Source organism: Tachysurus vachellii, chromosome 25 (genome assembly GCF_030014155.1).
Source record: "Tachysurus vachellii isolate PV-2020 chromosome 25, HZAU_Pvac_v1, whole genome shotgun sequence".
Taxonomy (NCBI): Eukaryota; Metazoa; Chordata; class Actinopteri; order Siluriformes; family Bagridae; genus Tachysurus; species Tachysurus vachellii.
Genome location: NC_083484.1, coordinates 12,009,805 through 12,030,575, shown reverse-complemented (window position 1 = coordinate 12,030,575; position 20,771 = coordinate 12,009,805). Strand labels below are relative to the sequence as shown.

At 37.0% G+C, this 20,771-nt stretch overlaps 1 protein-coding gene across 1 annotated transcript in view; it reads right to left on the bottom strand.

Moving 5' to 3' along the window:
* rims2a (regulating synaptic membrane exocytosis 2a) overlaps window positions 1-20,771 on the bottom strand; it is a 167,193-nt gene that overhangs the window by 69,705 nt on the left and 76,717 nt on the right. The window contains exons 8-19 of the mRNA XM_060861272.1: window positions 17,973-18,166; window positions 16,623-16,742; window positions 14,820-14,919; window positions 14,454-14,577; window positions 12,979-13,025; window positions 12,711-12,823; window positions 7,372-7,502; window positions 6,997-7,168; window positions 5,958-6,111; window positions 5,672-5,698; window positions 3,178-3,246; window positions 196-334 (exon numbers count right to left, since the gene is read on the bottom strand). Of these exons, the coding sequence (XP_060717255.1) occupies window positions 196-334; window positions 3,178-3,246; window positions 5,672-5,698; window positions 5,958-6,111; window positions 6,997-7,168; window positions 7,372-7,502; window positions 12,711-12,823; window positions 12,979-13,025; window positions 14,454-14,577; window positions 14,820-14,919; window positions 16,623-16,742; window positions 17,973-18,166 (1,390 nt within the window). The remainder of the gene's footprint in view (window positions 1-195; window positions 335-3,177; window positions 3,247-5,671; window positions 5,699-5,957; window positions 6,112-6,996; window positions 7,169-7,371; window positions 7,503-12,710; window positions 12,824-12,978; window positions 13,026-14,453; window positions 14,578-14,819; window positions 14,920-16,622; window positions 16,743-17,972; window positions 18,167-20,771) is intronic.

Below are 20,771 nucleotides of genomic sequence, written 5' to 3'. Positions count from 1 at the left end.
CATTTGGATGTTTTAGTAATTGTTTAAGTATAGCAAAGAATACAAAAATCATTTTGAAGACAATTTGGCAATGCAGGAGTAGGATGTTTATGCTGAAGGTGCCACAGTAACAGTGAATGAAGTTAATGGCATATTTAGGAAAGTAAGCATTCTGAGGTAAATAAATAAATAAAAAAGAGAGAGACGTTACTATACCTCTGAGGAGGGGGAACGCTGGGTGATCGTGAGCGTGCTCGGTTAATGTCCGCCGACCGTGAGCAGTGATTGGATGACAGGACCTGCTCGGGTACAGAGAGGGTGGAGCTTTGGAGATCCCGCCCATTTTGCCTGTAGTCTGTAGGGCAAACAAGGGATAATATGATCAGTGAGCCAAAAGTAATAGAAAAGACATTAACATTGTAAATGTTACAACATTAAATCTGAAAATACATTAAATCTTTATTTCACTGAAAAACTGGGTTTACCACAGATACAATGCTTTTTGCCAAAATATTGATATTAGTATCGATACTGTGTTCATTTACTCATACACAAAAAAAAAATTACTTCCAAACCAACATCTAATATCACAAGTACACTGTCGTACTAACCAACAGACAATGTGTGATTAATGCTAACAGAGTAAAGCAGACTGCAATCTGTGAAAATCTCAAGAGTAAATTCTTTTCAGAGGATGTTCCTCCAGTATACAGTACATAGGCTCATAAAACGTCAGCAGTAGACACACAACTCAGCACAAAGAGTTCATTTCTAGCAACAAATGCTACAGAACATGCTGGCTAGGCCAGAAATATAAGTCTATGGACAATGCTAGGTCAGTAAATTTCACAGCTCTTAGGTAGGATGTTGTTTTTGACGACGAGCCATGATAAGCGATTGACGATTGGAGACAAAAAGTGAAAATAACAAGGTACTTTATACACAGCTGTATTTATGCACTAACACTCACCACAATCCAAAAGTAGCTGGCTAATTTACATCAATTAAAATCAAAATTCAAATTTAAATTCAGATTTTTTGTATAGCGTTTTTAACAATGGATATTGCTTCAAAGCAGCTTTACTAAACATAAACATTACACAAAAAGTTAATATAAAGATTAACATAATACTAAAATTCAAGATTAATATTAGATATATTTAAATGTGTTTGTATTTATCTCCAATGAGCAAGCCTGAGGTGACTGTGATGAGGAAAATCTCCCTTAGATGGTAGAAACCTTTAGGGGACCTCATCCTCATGTGGGTGACACTTGAAGGTGTGATTATAAATATACAGTCTGACAATTGTATTGATAAGGAGGTTGTTGTCCTTACAGACCACATGTAGTTGGCATATCTTAGTATGTCCTAATATTTCATGAAGCAGAGTCCAACTGGAGCTGGAACACCTCTGGACCTTCACTGAGATAAGGCCAACCATGTGAGGTTCCTGAGACAGCTAAAGTCTACATGACATGGAAGACAATCGGACCTTATTCAATTTCCGGATTTCTCGGGATGGGTAGAAAAAAACTAGCTATTGTTCTGAAGAATGAGTTAAGAAGCCTATTTTGGCTATACATTCAACTAACCCTAACTAAATCAAGCTCCTACAAACTACAAATTTTAACAATGTCGGCTACTCTTGTTTTGTGTCTTTGTATTTTGTCGTGCATTTTGCCTTTTTTTTTTGTTAATCCTTTAAAGGATCTGCAGTTTATACAAGATGTAATCAGTGAAATTGCCTTTCACCTCACAACAGTTTTCCCAACTCAAAGAATAATAATGACGTCGAGGACAAGTTTGCGTTCGAGCGGAAAGAGTTCATTATCCAGCCACAGGCTAACGGCTGCCATGACTGAAGTTGACTGCTATCCAATGGACCGTGACACGTGTTAAATAGGCAGAGGCATAACAGATTTAAAAAGACTTTTAAGAAGTACGATTTTTTTTTCTATCCCATTTTGGTGGTTTTCTATTTGTATCTATTTCTAAAAGAAGGGACAAGTTGGTTCCAGTTGTATTGTGCATGTGATAGTCATCGTTCCCTCACAACATTCTCTCTCTCTCTCTCACATACACACACACACACAGACACACACAGAGACACACACACACCCCTCTGCATCACAATGCATTTTTGGCTGAATCCAGCAGAGATGAAAACATGCCCAGCTATTCAATGAGAGAAAACGCTATTCTTCTGAACAGTAATCAACTCGTGCAGGGGAAAGCTGTGAATCAGCATTTAGAAACAGGGAAGTGGAAAAGAGTGAGAATAAGCAGAAGAGGCAGAAATTACCAGAACAAAGACAAAGGAACTGTGGAAAGCTGTGCCTAAGAAGCTATAAGAGAGATGAGATTTAAAAGTGTGTGTGTGTGTGTCTTTGCCTGAGACCACACAGGAACATCATCTTGAGCCCTATGTAACAAAAGCCACAGATTCAGAGCTGAAAATCACATTTCCAGCAATTTCCATTACCTCATAAGGTAGAAAACTCTTCCTGGACCCTTAGACTTTATCTACACTACATCCCACAGTCCTTTCAGGATTTTTGTGATATTTGTGGCATTCTAAAATGTTTAAAATCACCATAGATGACAAGATTTGAAGTCATGTGACCTCACAACACACATTCATTCAAAGCCCTCCTCTATTCACATGCACTGAACAGGAGTGCAACAAGCAGAGGAAGTAATTATATATGTCTATTCAATGGTAGGAGTTTAAAAGAAGAATCCTGTGCATTTTTCAGTAATTTAAGTAATTTTCCAAAACGAAGGCCAAAACAAAGGGAAAAGTGTGGACACAGCCCACGACAGCACCTTTAGAGTGTCTAGGTTTAAGTGTAGAGTCTAACTGAACTGTATATTGGCTAGATTAGTATTATATTAGAATAGATTAGATTAGAATGAAAAAGTGATTGGAAAAGAGTGGAAAAGCTGCACTAAGTGTTTGTAAAGTGTTCTGGAAATCTGGAACGAACCAAAAAGAGAAAGTAAACACACTGAAAAAAATTTCAAAAACATGAAATTTTAATGATACGATCATCTACAGCCGGATTTACCTCCCAGCCAATCAGATTCGAGCCCTGTAGGTTAATCGATATTTCCAGTACACAGTGTACACCTATTGCTTTTATTCAGCAATATAATCCCGTGACATAAATTTGCTTTGTTTTTATGGTGCGATCACCTGAAATGACTCCCACTCCATCCTCACCGTCATAATCAGAGATCTCGCTGTCACTGATCCGGTGAGATCCTATACAAGAACAGAAAAAAATCCATTACAAAATGATGCAAACTGCCGGCAGCATGATTTTAAATCAGTTGCATTATTATGGTCTGAGGTCTCAAAAGTATACAGGAAATGCTAAATTAATTAGTTAAGCAATTAGACTGAGTAATGAAGGAGAAGACATGTATGTTGGGTCTGAAACAACTGCATTTTTTTCCTAGAATATACAACAAAACTAAAGGAAATTATAATGTCGTTCATGGTTGTTGTTATTGAAAACAAATAAAAGTATGAAAATAGTATGAAAGCACTTTATTACATCCTTTAACTTGAGCAAATTGATTAATTAATTATATTCTATAATCACTTTTGCAAAGTGAGAGCTCAAAGATAAGGGGGAAAGCGTGCCACTGAGATTTTATTTTGTTGAGCAAAAAAGAAGAAGAAGAAGAAGCATTTGCTTGTCACATATACAGTACATTACAGCCTAGTGAAATTCTTCCTTTGGAGGTTGGGGTCAGAGCACAGAGTCAGCCATGATACAGCACCCCTAGAGGAGAGAGGGTTAAGATCCTTGCTCAAGAGGCCAACAGTGGCAGCTTGGCAGTGCTGGGGCTTAAACCATGATCCTCTTGATCCACCACTGTCATTTCATCACCTCACCATTTTCATCATTTATTTTGACCAGTGTGATGGTGGTGCGCCATCTGTCACATGCAAGCCACATGAGATCGCTCTTTGCCTGCTAAAACCAAAAGTGCCTTTCAAAAAAGCTGCATTTCAGCACCAGGGACAGCGCCACAGAAAGTGAGGCTGCAAAGTGGGGCAACCAAAAGCCCTCCAAAACCAGAGGATCCAATCAGGAGTGACCTCTAAATCCTCATCCTCTGGCTCAGCAGTAAAGGGAGGCAAGTTTTTGAGCTTCAGGAAGTTCTAATGCTGCATCCATTCCTCCAGGTGTCTTCTGGCTGCCTCCAGCTTCCCTGTACTCTCCAGCACCACCCTGCTGTGACAACCCTCAACATTACCCTCACAACTCACCTGCAAGCTGCACTTATGTCCTTTGTTTTCACTAATAAAATATCACTTATTCCTGTTCCCTGAGTCTGTGCCTCTCTGTCCATGTTCCCTTGTCTGTGTGGGCATTACACCAGATACAAACTGATAATAGACTGCGTGTGTTAATAGGAACACCTGTATAACTCCTTCATGCAATTATACTATACAATTATACTATATTATCAGAGCAAAGCAACGGACTGGTCGCTGCCACTTTCACTTTGTTTGAGTGTTTCACACACTGCTGACCTCCTTGTATTTTTCTCACCTCACAGTAGCTAAAGTTTAGACAGAATAGTGTTCAAAACAGAAATCAGAGATGAATGAGTTTTTGAGCTCAAGAAAAATGACTCCAATAACCACTCTTATTAGCCAAGAACAGAAATCTGAATCTGAAGTGATATTTTGTGCGTTCAGAGATTCTTTTCTGCTCACCACAGCTATAAACAGTGATTCATTGAACATTGCCTTCTCTACAAATTAAAGCACCTAAACTTTCAGTTTTTAATAAAGTCGTTGATGAGTGGATGATAAATCCTGTCCAAATTGTTGTAAATATCACAACAACCTATGGGAACAGAGGCTTTGCGGTCGAGAGCCGCACAAAACACAATGATGATTTATTTTTTAGCGATATTTTTAGCGAATACACAGCGTACAAATTTAGCTATATGGAAATTCTTAGCCATATTCTGTCTGTAGTCCAGAGAAGTAAACCAAGCTCAAGCTTTTCCAGGAACACCAGGTGTACAACACTTCTTTCCATTTCCCAGAATCTGTTTTCGCACTCCTTTTTTTAGATCGTTCACATTTCGCACATACATAGATTTTGCACTCATTTTTTTTTCCTTTCTCGGTAGATGAACGCAAGAACAAGCCGAGAGCAGTCCGAGAAAGCACAAGGATCGAAAGCTGATTAAACCTGATTAAAATGATGTATCTTGTTCACTATTGGGGAAAAAAAAAAATGTCATCTCCCAAAACCAACCAGAAGCAACTTTTTAAAAAGGGCCGGGATGAACAGAAACATAAATCAAGGGTTGCTTTACTAAGGAAAATGATGACACTGTATTTTCTCTGGACAGCCAAGACTGCATGTAAATAACATTTCATAACATAAAAGCTTTTTTGTTAGTCTGTTGGGGATTTTGGTGTGTTAAAGTTAGTAACGATGAAGCTGAACAACAAGAGAAAAAAGGGAAACTTTAGGGAAGCTGGTTAAGATGAAGTCATTTACAGAGGTTTGTTTGATTTAGTGTTATATCTTGTAGTGTTATAAAAAAAAATAAATAAATAAATAAATAAATAAATAAAAACAAAGGAGGAGCGCTGTAGGATTTGTTTCTGTGGAAAATACAGGGACATAGACATGCAGTGCTCTTTATTTTACCTGAATTGTATGAATACGAGCCGTGAGCTGCAAAAACAACGAGGTCAAGAAAAGAATCATACAAAAGCAAACGGTTAAACGGTTTACACTATATATGATTTCTACAATTGAAAACCTACAATTTGCACGTTGATCTTTACTATTACTGATTCATCGAGTTTACATTGGCGTATTTGATGAAGTGTATCAGATCCTGCATTCGTGTACATGACGTGAGCGAACGCCATACTGACAGGATGCAGGTGTGATGCAAATGAGATATAATTAAAGTTAAAGTGATACATACTCTGTAGTCTGCGAGTGGGACTGTCTCCGTGCATCGTTCTCCTCTGAAGGTAGGGCGAACTCTTAGGAAGAGGCATGGAAGAGACGTCATGCATTTGCAGCTTGTACCAGTGCGGCTCGTCGTCCATCAGCGCAGTCTCCAGCTCGATCAGAATCTAAATGGCAAATCAAAAAATATGCCACAACAACTGTACAGCTGCAATGTGTTCTAGCGCATGTGAGTGGATACGTCTCTATCAGATCAGTAGTTCACTAGAAAGGGCACCGATCAGGGACTCGGACATTTTAACGGCTATCCATCTCCCTCTCTTTCTCTCTCACTCTTTCTCTCTCCCCCTCACTTTCTTTCAATCGCAAAATACTTGCTCCCTAAAAAGATCCAACAATGCACCTCAAAAATAAATAAAATCTAAAAAATTAAATAACAAATATATATATATATAATAAATAAATAAATAAATAAATAAATAAATACATACATATATAGATAAATAAATAAATATATAAAAACACGGAGCTTTAAAGCTCACAATGTTCCCTTACTCAAAATGATGTAGCTCTAATCCAACCTTATGTACAAATGTGATTAGATTTCAAATAATCACTTAAATAATTACAGATTTTTAGCTTTATTTCATTTTATATATGGCTTGTTTTTAATGATTTTAAAAACATCCACTAGCTAGCCCACCTTGGCTTGAAGTACCTTGAAGTACCTTGTCAGAAATTTGTGTGATTAGTCTAACAAATTTATATAATAAATAAAACTTTAAATATTTGATATGTTCAGGTTTTGACAGTGACTAAATAAGGAAATTAGGAAAATCAGTTTTCCAGCATGGGGTGAGTTAGGGTCCTTGTATAAGTCAAGTAATTACCTTTCCACAAGTTTGAAGCCCATCTATATGCAATTATTTATCAAGCACAAATTATTTCTGTAAATGCAATGTTTGCTGCTGATGTGAATTAATTTCACACAGGAAAACTATTAAACTGTGAAGACTAACAGCTTGTCAAGACACAATGATGCGTTTTCTTACCTCTCCGAGGAATTCGCTCTCCTCCTCGCGCACTCGCGCCTGGTCCCACAGCGTAATCTCCAGCATGCGCTCGCGAAACTCACGCCGATGAACTGGCGAATACATGAATGTCTGGTTCCATTTGGGCTCTAACGACTTCTTTACCGTTTTAGTTCTCCTCTTGCTTTTGTCACTGGAGGAACAATAATTCAAACTGCTTTTATTTACCACCACTGGTAGAAAGGAAGCCGGGAAACACCAAAAATACTGTAGAGACTCAAGACTGACTTTATATGATTCAAAAACCTGGACATGATTGGGATCAGAATTAGAAAACCGATAGATACGTTGGTATTATATTCATAACCATTGAAACAGCCCTTGTTCTAGCCTTACCTTCTGTCTGGGAGGAAATAGATTTTGACGTATGGGTTCCTCGGTCGTCCGTCGTCACGCAACGGCAGGTCCTTGGCTCCCAGGATGGTGACAATGAGCTGGTGGCCCACTTTATCGTACCAGAGTTTAACCTGAGTGAAGATCAAGACATTTCTGGAGTCATTGCTTTCTTAATAGCGCCTTTAGCATACACTATATACTCTACATGCATGTGTGGTCACTGAGATGCAATGGACGTGAAGGAATCAGGTTTTTAACACTACTAAAAAAGAGTGAAATTCTAATAAGACTAATGAGATCTATATCACCATGTTTTGTATTAAAACACAATATAGGCGCACACACTTAGATAACGGTATCTAAGATGGATAGATGGTATTCTGTCTCAGCAGTTTTTCCTTATCTATAGCAGTATATCATAAATAAGCATAAATGAGTTCTTATCTAGCGATATACATCACTTATGCTATTAGGTGCATTATGTCTGTAATTAGCTTACATTTGCGAGAAATCTGCTCGAACATGAACAGATTAACAGGCAAGGGAATGAGTGCACAGCAGAAACTGATTTCTCATGCAGAAGGCAAACATACAGAGGTCAGACGAGAGAGTGAACAAAACAGGAAAAATCAAAAGGATTTTGATTATATCCCCAATGTGTGTTTTAAAGTCATTTGCATGAAACAAAAGTCTCTAAAATAGCTAGAAGCAAAAGCAGTTTGTTTTTGACCGATTCTGAACATTACAGTCTGGAAGTAACACTAAGCTCGGTTGTGTTTCTGCTTAGCAGTGAGAATGCAGAGCTTGTAAAAGGAAAAATTTAAAAGAATCCATGCTGATGGAGACCGGGGGAGTTATGTGGCGTATAACGGTTGAGTTAGAGTATGCTAATTGGCCACAAAGGTACCAAATGGACATTCCTTTTGTGTTGTTTTTTCTAGGTTTGATCCTCAGTTCTGTTTTTTTTTTTTAGCTCATATAAACACACTTCCCCTTCTGGACTGTTTTTATACATTCATGCAGTTCATCTAATCATGTCAGTTATGACTTCTTTGAGTTACTAAAGTATATCGTTCCTGGCAGCTTGAACCAATGTGGGCATTTTCCTCTGACCAGTTTTATCAACATAAATGTCACTCAAATTAGTGTTTTTTTTTTTTTTTTGTGTTGTTTTGTTTTTTTTGTCGGCACAATTCTATCTAAATTCTACAAACTGCTGGGTGTGAAATTCAAAGCCAGTCAGCAGTTCCTAAAATTCTCAAACCAGCTAATCTAGTACCAAAAAAACATGCCAAGCCACAAAGATTACACCTTTTCTCCATTCTGATGTTTTGATGTGAACATTTATTTAGGCTCTTGACCTGAATTTGGATGAATATATGAACTGTTCTGCAACACGATTGTCTGTCTGGATTGTATACATGCACATAACAGGTGTTCCTAATAAAGTGGACGCCGAGTGTCTTTCAAATCACAGGTTTATATGTTATCGGTTTTTATTGCAAGCACAAATTCACTGGGACTTGTATGGGGATACAATGTTATTTAACAAAAGACCTCATCTATTCATTGATGATGATGATGATGATGATGATGATGATGATGCGGTAATGTTTTCCGCTATGGGGAATTCTTCAGCACGGCAGGATTTACACCCTATTTTGGAAAAGGTTTTGCTGATATGGTGAAGTTTCCAGTGAAGTGATTTTTATGTAATATTTATGGAAGGAGTCTCCAGTACCAGCGCTGTGTTGGTGCTGGGAATGAAATGACGTAATGTTTACTGATGCTAAAACTTAAGTGATATCAATATTTAATGTACTTAAAAAATTTGAAATTGCTGTGATATAAGAGCAATAAAAAAAAGGGCTGTGTTTTTATAGGAAAGAAGTTGTGTCACTATTCTACCACTGCGTCGTGGATTATTTTCTTATAATCACACAGCCTGAAGTGTGTTATTATGCCTTACACATTGGGAGAATATGATGAGTAAGGCATAAGCACTGCGTGTTAGGTAATAGTCTGTACTATTTTTCTTTTTTTTTTTGCTCATGCAAATCATTCTCACAAAATCATTATAATATATATACTGTACAATATGTAAAAAAAAAAAAACAGGGGAGAAAATAAAGTAATACTAAAATTCCACAAGCAAAAAAATATATATACAGAAAGCGCAGCCATTTCCTTGCTGTGCTTTTAGTAGAAGCAGGAGGTAAGTAAAAGGATAAGGGGCACAAAGGGGTGAGTGTCTTGGTGGTATATAGTGTGAATTACCTGAACCCTAGGGTTAAAAGGCTCTATTCTCCTACTAAGGCTTTGGCTCTGGGTAAGCAAAGTTAATGACAAGAACAAAACAAAGGAACAATGCAATGAAACTAAACCCAGAATGACAGCACCAGTGTTAGAGGAGCTCAGGGAGAGATTCAGTCTAAAATAAACACTGCAGGTTACTGCGCAGTTTCTCTTTCCTTTTTTATTTATTTATTTCCCCCCCAAAAAAAGTTCAGGCTGAAGTCGTAGATTATAACCAAAGACAATCATCCGGAACATCTTCTAAATGAGTATTGCGTAATTAGCTTCTCATTTACTTCCTTTCAACCGAGTCATTTTCATTTAGTCGATTGTTTACCGTAAATAATCCCATGTGCGATGTTGCTATATATAGTTGGCTTGCCATGTCTTTAAGAAACGCTACAAATTATAATCATCTCAAATCATATGGAGTCGTTCCTGATTTTTTTACAGGTTGAATTTAGACACACGGATCATCCAACCACCAGAAATCTGCGAATCTATTTAAAAACTGAATCTCCACCCGAACAACACACAAACGCACACACCCACACCCACACACACATATAAACACAGCAGATTGTGTTACTCAATGCAAACACACATATCCACAGAATCTCAGAGAGTTAAAGACAATGAAATAGTTTGAAAAGATGTACAAGAAGGTTAAATATTATGTGGAAGGTGATCGTTAAATCCAGGGATAAAATAATCCATTTTGTCGTTTTTCAAAGAGGAACATTAATAAAATGATTACTCCAACATGAAATGATTAACGTTTGCTTCTTGGGATACTGGATGATAAAAATTATTTTAAAAACAAATTACAAAAAGGGAAATAAAAAAAAATTACAAAAGGAAAATATAGTTGAGTGCAAAAGTTTGTGCACCTCATGTTTTTATTAATATAAAAAATATATACTTATATTTATTTATTTGTTTTTTTTTATTTGCTTGTTTTTTATTATTATTATTATTATTATTATTATTATTGATATTATTATTATTAGTAGTAGTAGTATTGATATAATTATTATTATATTTGTATATTTATTTATTTATTTATTATTTTATTTTATTTTATTTTATTTATTTACAAAAATCACAATTTTCTAAAGTATTACCAAATAACTTTTTTGACCATCAGTGACAAAGCAAACAGAAACCATTAAGTGACACCAACCGATGCATGCGATCAGTGGCAAAGAACAAACACTGCTTCTCTTTAGAACTATTATCCGGACCTGATCTGACTTGTAGTTATAAAAGACCAATCAATAAAACCTAATACACTATATATATATATATATATATATATATATATATATATATATATATATATATATATATAAATAAAATAGCTATAAATTACATTCCTTAATTTCTCACAAAGGTATGCAAACATTGGTATTTGATTTGTACACAAGTGACTTAGTTTGATCTGTGTCGGATTTCCTTAATCTCTGTATGTCTATGTTTATATTTGCAGAAATGCTGTTTAAATGGCTAATAAGATAAGAGAAGAGAGTCATACTGTGTGAAACATGAGGTTTAATTAAGTATCCAGCGTGCAATCCTTTACATCGTACATCAGTGAGTCTTCTGCTGTTGGAATGTGTTACATTAACACTAACAGAGCGCGGCGAGTGAGTGTAACATGATCAGGTTTGGTGGTTTTTTCCCCTTGGGTGAGCTCCAGATCTGTGGCCGAGCGTAAGCACCGTGAAGCCGATCCAGAACTTTATCTGTGTTTGAGTCGCCTTTGTTCGCCTCCCTAGTGTTTGCCAACAATGGCTAAGTACTTAACATGCCCCACTGATCCAGACCATCGCTGCTGAATCGAAAGCAATACAATTTAAGTTAAAAAAAAAATACATAAAAAAAGTTAAAATAAAATAAAAGTTTCAGCTACATCTCTGATGCTGCAAGATTCCCAAAGTCTTCACAGCTCAGAGAATCGCTAAACAAGGTTATCTTGAGATGTGCAAATGTTTTTGAGTACATCTTTCTCAGGATGTTTTAAAAAGAAAAAAAACAAACAGAAATTCTGTGTCGACAGAAATTCAATTCAGTTCATGTTGGAAGTAATCATTTTTAGGATTGCTGTAAAAAATATAATCCCTTCAATGGAAATCAATTCCTATTAGTTAAAGTAGCTGCAAAATAAAACGAATAATTGTTTAGAAATATAAAGGTTATAACGGGTCATAATAGATCATAAGCATGGCTCTGAAGACTATTCATTTAGGTAGATCAGTATCTAAAGAAATCTCAACACAAATCTAGTGGGTTTCCTCCTCGTTAAATGACAGTATCTCATTGTACCACAGCGCTGCTGAATTCTCAACTCTTACTGGTTGTTGATTTGTTGTGCATGACGGCAGCTCTGCTAGAAGTTCCAGATGTAATTCAGTGTTCACTCTGTTCTATTATGTCATTTCTAAGAAACATCACATACACAGGGACTCGTTTCTAAAGCTACATCTAATCCTAAATCAATTAACACAGAGTTAATTAACCAAAATAATGTGTTATTGCTGACATTGTTGACATTTTCTCTAAGGATCGTTAATGAAATGCGTCTCCAGTGTCAGAGCTTTGTAGCAGTGAGTTTTCCCACATGGGGGATTTTTTTGGGGAGACGATTAAGGACATTTTGTCTTCTCATCATTCCGGGTTTTTTTTTATCTTGTCCGCATTTAAAGATATAACGTAAATACAAACAGGAAGTGACCGGTACTGCACACATTTTTGCCACATTAAAGATATTAACGAATGGATAAAATCAATCAATCAATCAATCAATCAATCAATCTATCAATCTATCTATCTAGTGTTACATGAACCTGATATTCACGCATGGATAGATTCTCAGAGCAAAAAAAATCAATCAACTTTTTTTCTGTCTGTCAGCATACATGCCATTCACATTATGTGGCCCGTAGTATAAGAAATACAGATTTTATATTAAAGATGGCAGTTAAAATAACATCCACTGTTATTTTCTCTCCAAGAAAGCAGGGTGATGCATTGTGGGAACTCACAGAGAGCTGTCCGGATAAGTACTGTGGTGCGTCTCGCAGCATGCCGGGGCTCATGGGAGACGTGATGGATATGGATGGCCGGTCCATCTTCTGTGACTCAAATGAACTGGAACCTTTCGGGGGGAATTTAATAAAGGCAGCCAGGAACGAGGGAACGAAGACAGAGAAAAACGAGAAAGGTGTAAGAAAGATACATGACAATAGGATATGACGTTTAGGCCATCACAGAAGTGCATCGATTTCATCTGGCCACACGGTGGCTACTCACTCGACTCCAGTTGTGTGTGTGTGCTGTCTGGTATCCTGGGGATGTCTCTGCAATGAGAGAGAGAGAGAGAGAGAGAGAGAGAGAGAGAGAGAGAGAGAGAGAGAGAGAGAGAGAGAGAGAGAGAGAGAGAGAGAGAGAGAGTAAAGAAGAGAGAGAGAGAGAGAGAGAGACAGAGAGTGAGAGAGAGAGTAAAGAAGAGAGAGAGAGAGAGAGAGAGAGTAAAGGAGAGAGAGAGAGAGAGAGAGAGTAAAGGAGAGAGAGAGAGAGAGAGAGAGAGAGAGAGAGAGAGAGAAGAGTAAAGGAGAGAGATCTTTTTAATGAGCTTTTAATAGCCCTAAGCATCACATTAGTCTCTATTAAAGATTGCTCTGTAATCAGTTTCGTTTGATCTCAAATATTGTGTGCACTTAGAATTTAGAAAGAAGAAGTTGATCCTAGATCAGCATTTTTTTTCTTGGGCTTTTACTGGCACAAAGCTGCAGTAAGGTTTTCAAACTAGTGTTGTTTTCAGAAGCTATACATGCAAGCAGGTCTACAGGGAAATATCCACTGATCTGGCAAAAGGGCAAGAAGACGATAAATATGGTTTCTCTGAGCACAAAATCTCAGCAAAAATATTCATTACAAACTGCTTAATGTTTATTAACACCACAATATCAATGAAATTAAAGGTGTAAAAGTGGAACTGACTTTACGTTACGGCTTCCTATAATAAATGTCTACAATGAGCGATAAAAACGTAATGAATAAATTATGTAGGGTCGATTATTTAAATTCAAATATTACTCTTCCTTTAAAAACAGCTTTTATGTAATAGGTTTAGGATTCTCATGATACAACTGTGTTTGTTGCCATATCAGCAATATCCATCCATCTATCTATCTATCTATCTATCTATCTATCTATCTATCTATCTATCTATCTATCTATCTATCTATTTATCTATCTATAAATCTATCTAGCGATATATAAATCTATCTATCTATAAATCTATCTATAAATCTATTTATCAATCTATCAATCTATCAATCTATCTATCTATCCATCTATCTATCCATCTATCTATCTATAAATATATAAATCGATCTATCTATCTATCTATCTATCTATCTATCTATCTATCTATCTATAAATCTATCTATCGATCTATAAATCGATCTATCTATCTATCTATCTATCTATCTATCTATCTATCTATCTATCTATCTATCTATAAATCTATCTATCCATCCATCCATCCATCCATCCATCCATCCATCCATCCCCAGTGTTTGGCCTGTTTTATGTGTCCATGTTTAGCATTGAGTGTCTTTTTCTTGTCCCACTTCACAGTGGAGTTTAATGGCTCATATGAAGGCAGACACTCAGAGAATGATGAATTTGTAGTATTATATAAGTATTAATGTTTTTATCTAGCCTACTAGGGGCAACATATTCATAGAGAAGGACAGAGCGTAGCCTCTCTGAGTCTTTACCCGATGGGTCGAGACACCACCAGTTCCACCTGAGGCTCTGGCTTGGATTCAAATATGATATTGTAAACTTCTTTAAATGTGGCTCCTTGTAAGTTTCTCCCGTTCCACTCCAAGACCTGATCGCCTGCGGGGATTAACACAAAATCTTATTAACCATTTACACTTTTTAACTCTACAAAATTTAGATCAATTTGGTAAATAAAACCAAGGCAAAATTTTAAAATGACCTTTCAAATATTTTCTATATTATTTCAAGCCTCAAGATACAATTTGATATTAATTTCATTACAACATCACTCTGGGTCATTTTTTTTTAGATTCGATTTATTTATTTATTTATTTCCCCAACAGATCTCCGATGCTTACCTGGCCGAAGATGTCCAACAGTGTCTGCTAAACTGCCTTTCCTTACTTTAGTGATGAACGCACAAAGTCTACCAGACTCGGTCATTTTTCCTCCAACAACCTGCCCAAAACAGACATACATTATTGTCTGGACAATAAAAATATGCAAAGTAAAAAAAATATATAGTCTAAAAATATAATTAAAAAAATCTGTGAATACTATTAAAATGTAATTAAAAAAAAATCTGTATATTTAAAATTTTGCAACAAGAATTCACACATTTCTACCTCATTTAAAATAAAATAAATTACTTTAGCAAAACGAATCCTTCTGTTAAATAATTAAAAATACAATAACCGCACCAGATAAAACACAAAATGGTTCTGAAAAGGTTTGGTTTGGTTTAATCTCTGATTTTTCCTCTTCATTGTTTATAATAATTTTTTTTTACACTGTAAAAACTTTTTTATACAAACATTCATTCAATATTCATTTGTTTTCATTTAATTATTACGTTTGTTATAAATGAATATTAATTTCATACAACATTTGAAATCAAAATTAAATCAATTGTATCTGGATGAATTAAAAGCATGCAGTATTATTTTTTATTTTTTTATTTTTTTAAGTAAGATTATTTTTTCCTCTAAATCTTTTTAATCACATTCGATTTCTCTATGTCTCTGATTTTTTATTTTTTCTGATTAGTGAAACTTAGAGCTTCATAATTAGTAAAGATACTGCACAGACCCAGGTAAGTCTCTCTCTCTCTGTCTCTCTCTCTCTCTCTCTCTCTCTCTCTCTCTCTCTATCTATCTATCTCTCTATCGCTCATAATTCTTTATTCTAATGTACAGTGTCTTGGAGCAGGTAGAATTCTAGCTTAACGACCTAAAATAACTAAATAAAAATGAACCGTTACATTTTTCCTTTCAATAAATGTTTGCACTACTAACATCGATGACAGTTTAAGATGTATTATTGACATTATTTTAATGGTTCTCTTCCTTTCACATTGTGCATTCAAATCACCTACGCAACCTAGCCACGGATGCAGAATACATGGTACAGAATTCTAAAAGAAAAAAAAAGAAAGAAAAAAAAACTGTTGGGAAATAATTTGGTCATTGGAGATTTGGGATTTTTTTGAACTATGGTCATAAACCTTTGGTCAGCTGATAAACAGCTAGTGTTTAAATGCAGTTTTTAATAAATTGCATACTTTCTATTTTTTGTCTCTTGCCCTTGTTTCTTCTTCTGGCATTTTGCAGCAGTGTTTTATATAACTGGTTACGATCCACCAGTGCGAAATGCGTTTCCATGTTTCCCCGGTCTTACGATTTTGCTCAAGAGTGTATATGCATTTTTTTTTCTTTAATGATTTAACTGCAATAGTCAATTCTACAAAGGGATAATAATGTTAATATTCCATAACAATGACATAACCGTAATAAGTTAAAGATCCAGATTTTTACACCTGGTCGTCCTTCCTTTCCTTTCTCCGGAGTTCATTTAACACAAATGAAATGAAAGAGAATACAGAGTCTGCTACGGAGTCTGCTGGATGGAAATACATAACGTCTAGCTCTGGAGCCGTTGGGGATTTTAATCACGTTCAAGTGTGTTATTTATTTCTGGTACGCTTTACCGGAGAGGAAGTCTGTCCAGGAAGTTCAATCTCAGGTCTCTTCTGTCATGTGATTACATGTTTTTTTTCCCACATTACTTTGACTGTACCTACAGTAGCTTTCATTCAAATTGACTGGCAAGGTGTATTACTAAATATAAGACCCACACAGTGTAAATTCTGACACCGGACTTACTTTTAGGCCCAGAAGAGCTCCGGAGTCACGGGGAACGCTTCCATCCTTCAGCCGCTTGTTGAGCAAAATGCGGCCGATGAGACGGTCGCCGTCTTTGGACGGTTGCCACGTGACAGGATGCTACGAGGTCAAAGCCAAAGTAAAACAAACAAAAAAATAATAAAAAATTAAACTCATAATTTTCAGAAGGTCATTATGAAAGCTGGAGAGGAAGGAAGGGGTGGAGAAGGTGTGGTGCGTTTGCTTTTAGCATCCAGGTGATCACATAAACTCTGTTTTTTATCATCAGTCAGATGACAAACAGCTGATATGATCAACAGATGTGCACAAAAGATATTTAATGAAATGACATATTAAAATGTTTGTTTTTTTTTTATGACAGAAATGACAATTTAGTGGATCCAGAGTTTGTGTGATCATGTGATTAACATGCAAACCCACCTAAGGAGCACCAAGCACAAATCCCACAATTTAAAACAAATAATCGAGCGAACAAAAAAAGCTAAATGTGAAGGTCCAAAAAGAAGAAAAAAAAAAAAAACAAGGACACAAAACGTCACAGCGAGTGAGACAGATAGTATGACCCCCACCCCAGAGCCACACCTAACAAAATAAATAAATCATAATCATAATCATAATCATAATAATAACACGAAGTAGCACTAATGGTGATTGAAAATCTTTTGACAGTGAAAGGGAAAAAAGAAAAACACGTCTGTCCCAAATAAAACCTGAATCTCCCGCCCTTTCCTTCAGTGCATGTGTTAAGACGCTCAAACGACGTGTCCTAACTGCAGACAGTGGCCGGGTTTTTGGGGTGTATCTTGGGTGTGTGGGTGTAGGGAAGAACTACAGAGAAACAGGAAAGAGGTCGTCATGTGGCACCAACACACAGGAAATGACAGAAGGTTGGGAGGGCATGCACCTAGAAAGACAAGGTGTTATTGATGCTCCCGCCACGTTCGAGCTCGGTACACCACGAGACTACGGCACGATCAGCCATCCAGCTGCAGCTACAAAGCCACACCACAAAGCAAGCAAAAATATTCAAACCCCTTACCACCAAATCCAACCCAAAAGAAAAAAAAAAGGAAATAAATCAACAGAGGAAAGATTTCCCATATATGAAAAATAAAAGAATCTACAAATTAAAGTAAAGCAAATCACCATCACATACGGATGCACACATGAAATAAAAGCACTAAGAACCCAAACAAATAAAACAACAACAACAAAAAAAAAAGCCAGATGAGAAGGCAAAGGAAGAAAAAAAAAAACAAAAGAGCCAAAAAACGAAAAAGAATGAACTCGAGAGAGAGAGAGAGTGCAGGCTGGAACAGGTGCCGGTACCTTCTCGCTATGGCTATGATCCTCGTTTAGCGTTGTGCTACTGCATGTGTCAACGCCCGAGTCTTTAACCTGCGGCTCGCCCCACTCGGCATCCTCTTCCAAAGAGTGGCCCCAAAAGCGAACCATTTTCTTTTGTCCCTCTGATAAGATGTGTGCCTGCTCAATAGTTTCTCTTTTTCCCCTTTGACTGTCCCCTACAGGCGAGGGATAAAGAAATGCGGAAAGGAAAGAAAAAAAAAGAAAGAAAAAAAAAAAGACATGCAGAGGTGAACATAAATCAACTTAAATCATGATATGACGAGAGAGAGAGAGAGAGAGAGAGAGAGACAGAGAGAGAGAAAGAGAGAGAGAGAAAGAGAGAAAGAGAGAGAAAGAGAGATAGGGAGGGTCTGGGCTCCACTTGGCTCACCAGTGACATAGAGGAGGTATCGCTGCTATGCCACGTCGCCTGATCCCACCAGTGGCCATCTATATCTCCTGTGAGTGCCCACACACACATACACAAATGCGCACACGCACACACACGCACACACACACACCGGCACACACGCACACACACATACCAGCGGGCAGCAGCAGAAAGCACAGTGCACGAAGTGAGGAGAAAGAAAAACAGCAAAGAAGGGCACATGATATACACATACACTCTTTCATCACACACACACACACACACACACACACACACACACACACACACACACACACACACACACAGGCACCTTTAACTCTACATGTATTTGCCTTCGTTCATAATAAAATCCCACATAAGAAGATCAGTAAGCATGCTCTAAAAATGCTGTGGATAAAGATTAGATTAGATTAGATTAGATTAGATTAGATTAGATTAGATTAGATTAGATTAGCAAGACTGACATATTCCTTTAATTCAAATTGTAGTAGTCTATACCTGCCTCCCAAATCATCTTTTACACCTTTATTCTCTAACACTATGCACTACATATTATATACATTAATTTTTTTTTTTACTAACAGGAAGTAGAAGCGGGGGCACGGTGGCTTAGTGGTTAGCACATTCGCCTCACACCTCCAGGGTTTGGGGTTCAATTCCCGCCTCCACCTTGTGTGTGTGGAGTTTGCATGTTCTCCCCGTGCCTCGGGGGTTTCCTCCGGGTACTCCGGTTTCCTCCCCCGGTCCAAAGACATGCATGGTAGGTTGATTGGCATCTCTGGAAAATTGTCCGTAGTGTGTGATTACGTGAGTGAATGAGTGTGTGTGTGTGCCCTGCGATGGGTTGGCACTCCGTCCAGGGTGTATCCTGCCTTGATGCCCGATAATGCCTGAGATAGGCACAGGCTCCCCGTGACCCGAGGTAGTTCGGATAAGCGGTAGAAAATGAGTGAGTGAATGACAATCGATGACAAAGTGACACCACTACAGTAGATAAATAGTTAAAATAAATCACACAACGTGGGTTTCTCCTCTGGAGCGTCGTCAACATCTTGCACACTTTTTCTCATCCAGCCTCTCGGCGCCTGATAGCTCCGCCCCTTTTCTGCTACGTAAGCAAAGAAAGCTGTGAGCTTCAACCGCATGAAGTGTCCGACATTCCACGCTTGATGTTTTCAGCTGAAAAAGTGCATCATCTGGGTATTTGAAGTGCAATGCTCACAATATTTAAACTATTTATGTGTTACTTCTTCTTCGTTCCTTCATCATCACTATCTGCTTTATTCAAGAACGTTCTTCCCGGAAAAGCAGATAATGCATTCAAAACTGAATAAAATCATCTGCCCTGAAGTGACCTTAGTGATATAATGTTCCCTGTTTTTTTTTTTTTTTTTTTTTTGCAGATCTGTTCTTATGAGACGAGGATGAAACCTCACCGTGCCAAGAACTCCAGCCAAGAAACTCTGTTAAGTAGATGACATTAAAATACGCTCTGTGATGGAACTCATTACAATAACCGGGCTCTTGTTCTTCATTAGACATGCACGGCGTGATCTACTGACAATCACAACAAGATCTAATGTGACACTGTAGTATGTTATACAAAGTAATGAATCACTAAATGTTATTTTGCAGCTCGTTTTAATTACACGCTATTTTGTCGCTTATAGTTGCTTTCGCTCCCTATAAAACTAGCTTAATCTAGTGCTATAAAAAAAATAAATAGAAAAATATTATATATTATTATGTTATATATTATATTACTAAAAAAAATCATTTATATCTCAAAAAAAGAATTTATAAAAAAAAAATTCTATTATTAAAAAAAAAATAAAATAGATACATTCAAAATAAATCATTTGAATATCGTTATTGCTTGTTGCCGCGTAAGTTGCTTTTATGGCTGGTTGTCCTCTATCTCCCTCTTGGCATTCACTAAATTCCAGGGGTTTCGTTACCACGACGTAAAGTGGGCGTGGTTTCTGGAGGTCTTGTAAAACGCCCTCTTTCAAAAAAAAAAAAGAGCATACCTACAATGGATAATTAAGGACAAAACAGTCATACAGGTAGATTCTATATTTTATATCTATTATGCTTTATTATCTTACAGTTAAGCTGTTTTCGAAAACAAATAAACAACCAAAAACTACTGTTAGGGTTAGGGTTAGATTATCAAATAGGCCACGTCTACCCGATGACGCAATATCTGTTACGCTGTTCTGAAATCCCTGGAAATAAGTGCATCCCATCTCCTCTTCTCTAGTTCCTTCTTATCTCAGTCTTCCTGCTCTCCTTTCTCTCTCACTCTCTGTCTCTTTCTCTCTCTCGCCCCCTATCAGTGGGAGGCTGAAGTGCTGAATCAGTTCGGAGGTTTCCGTCTCCAGGCTCTC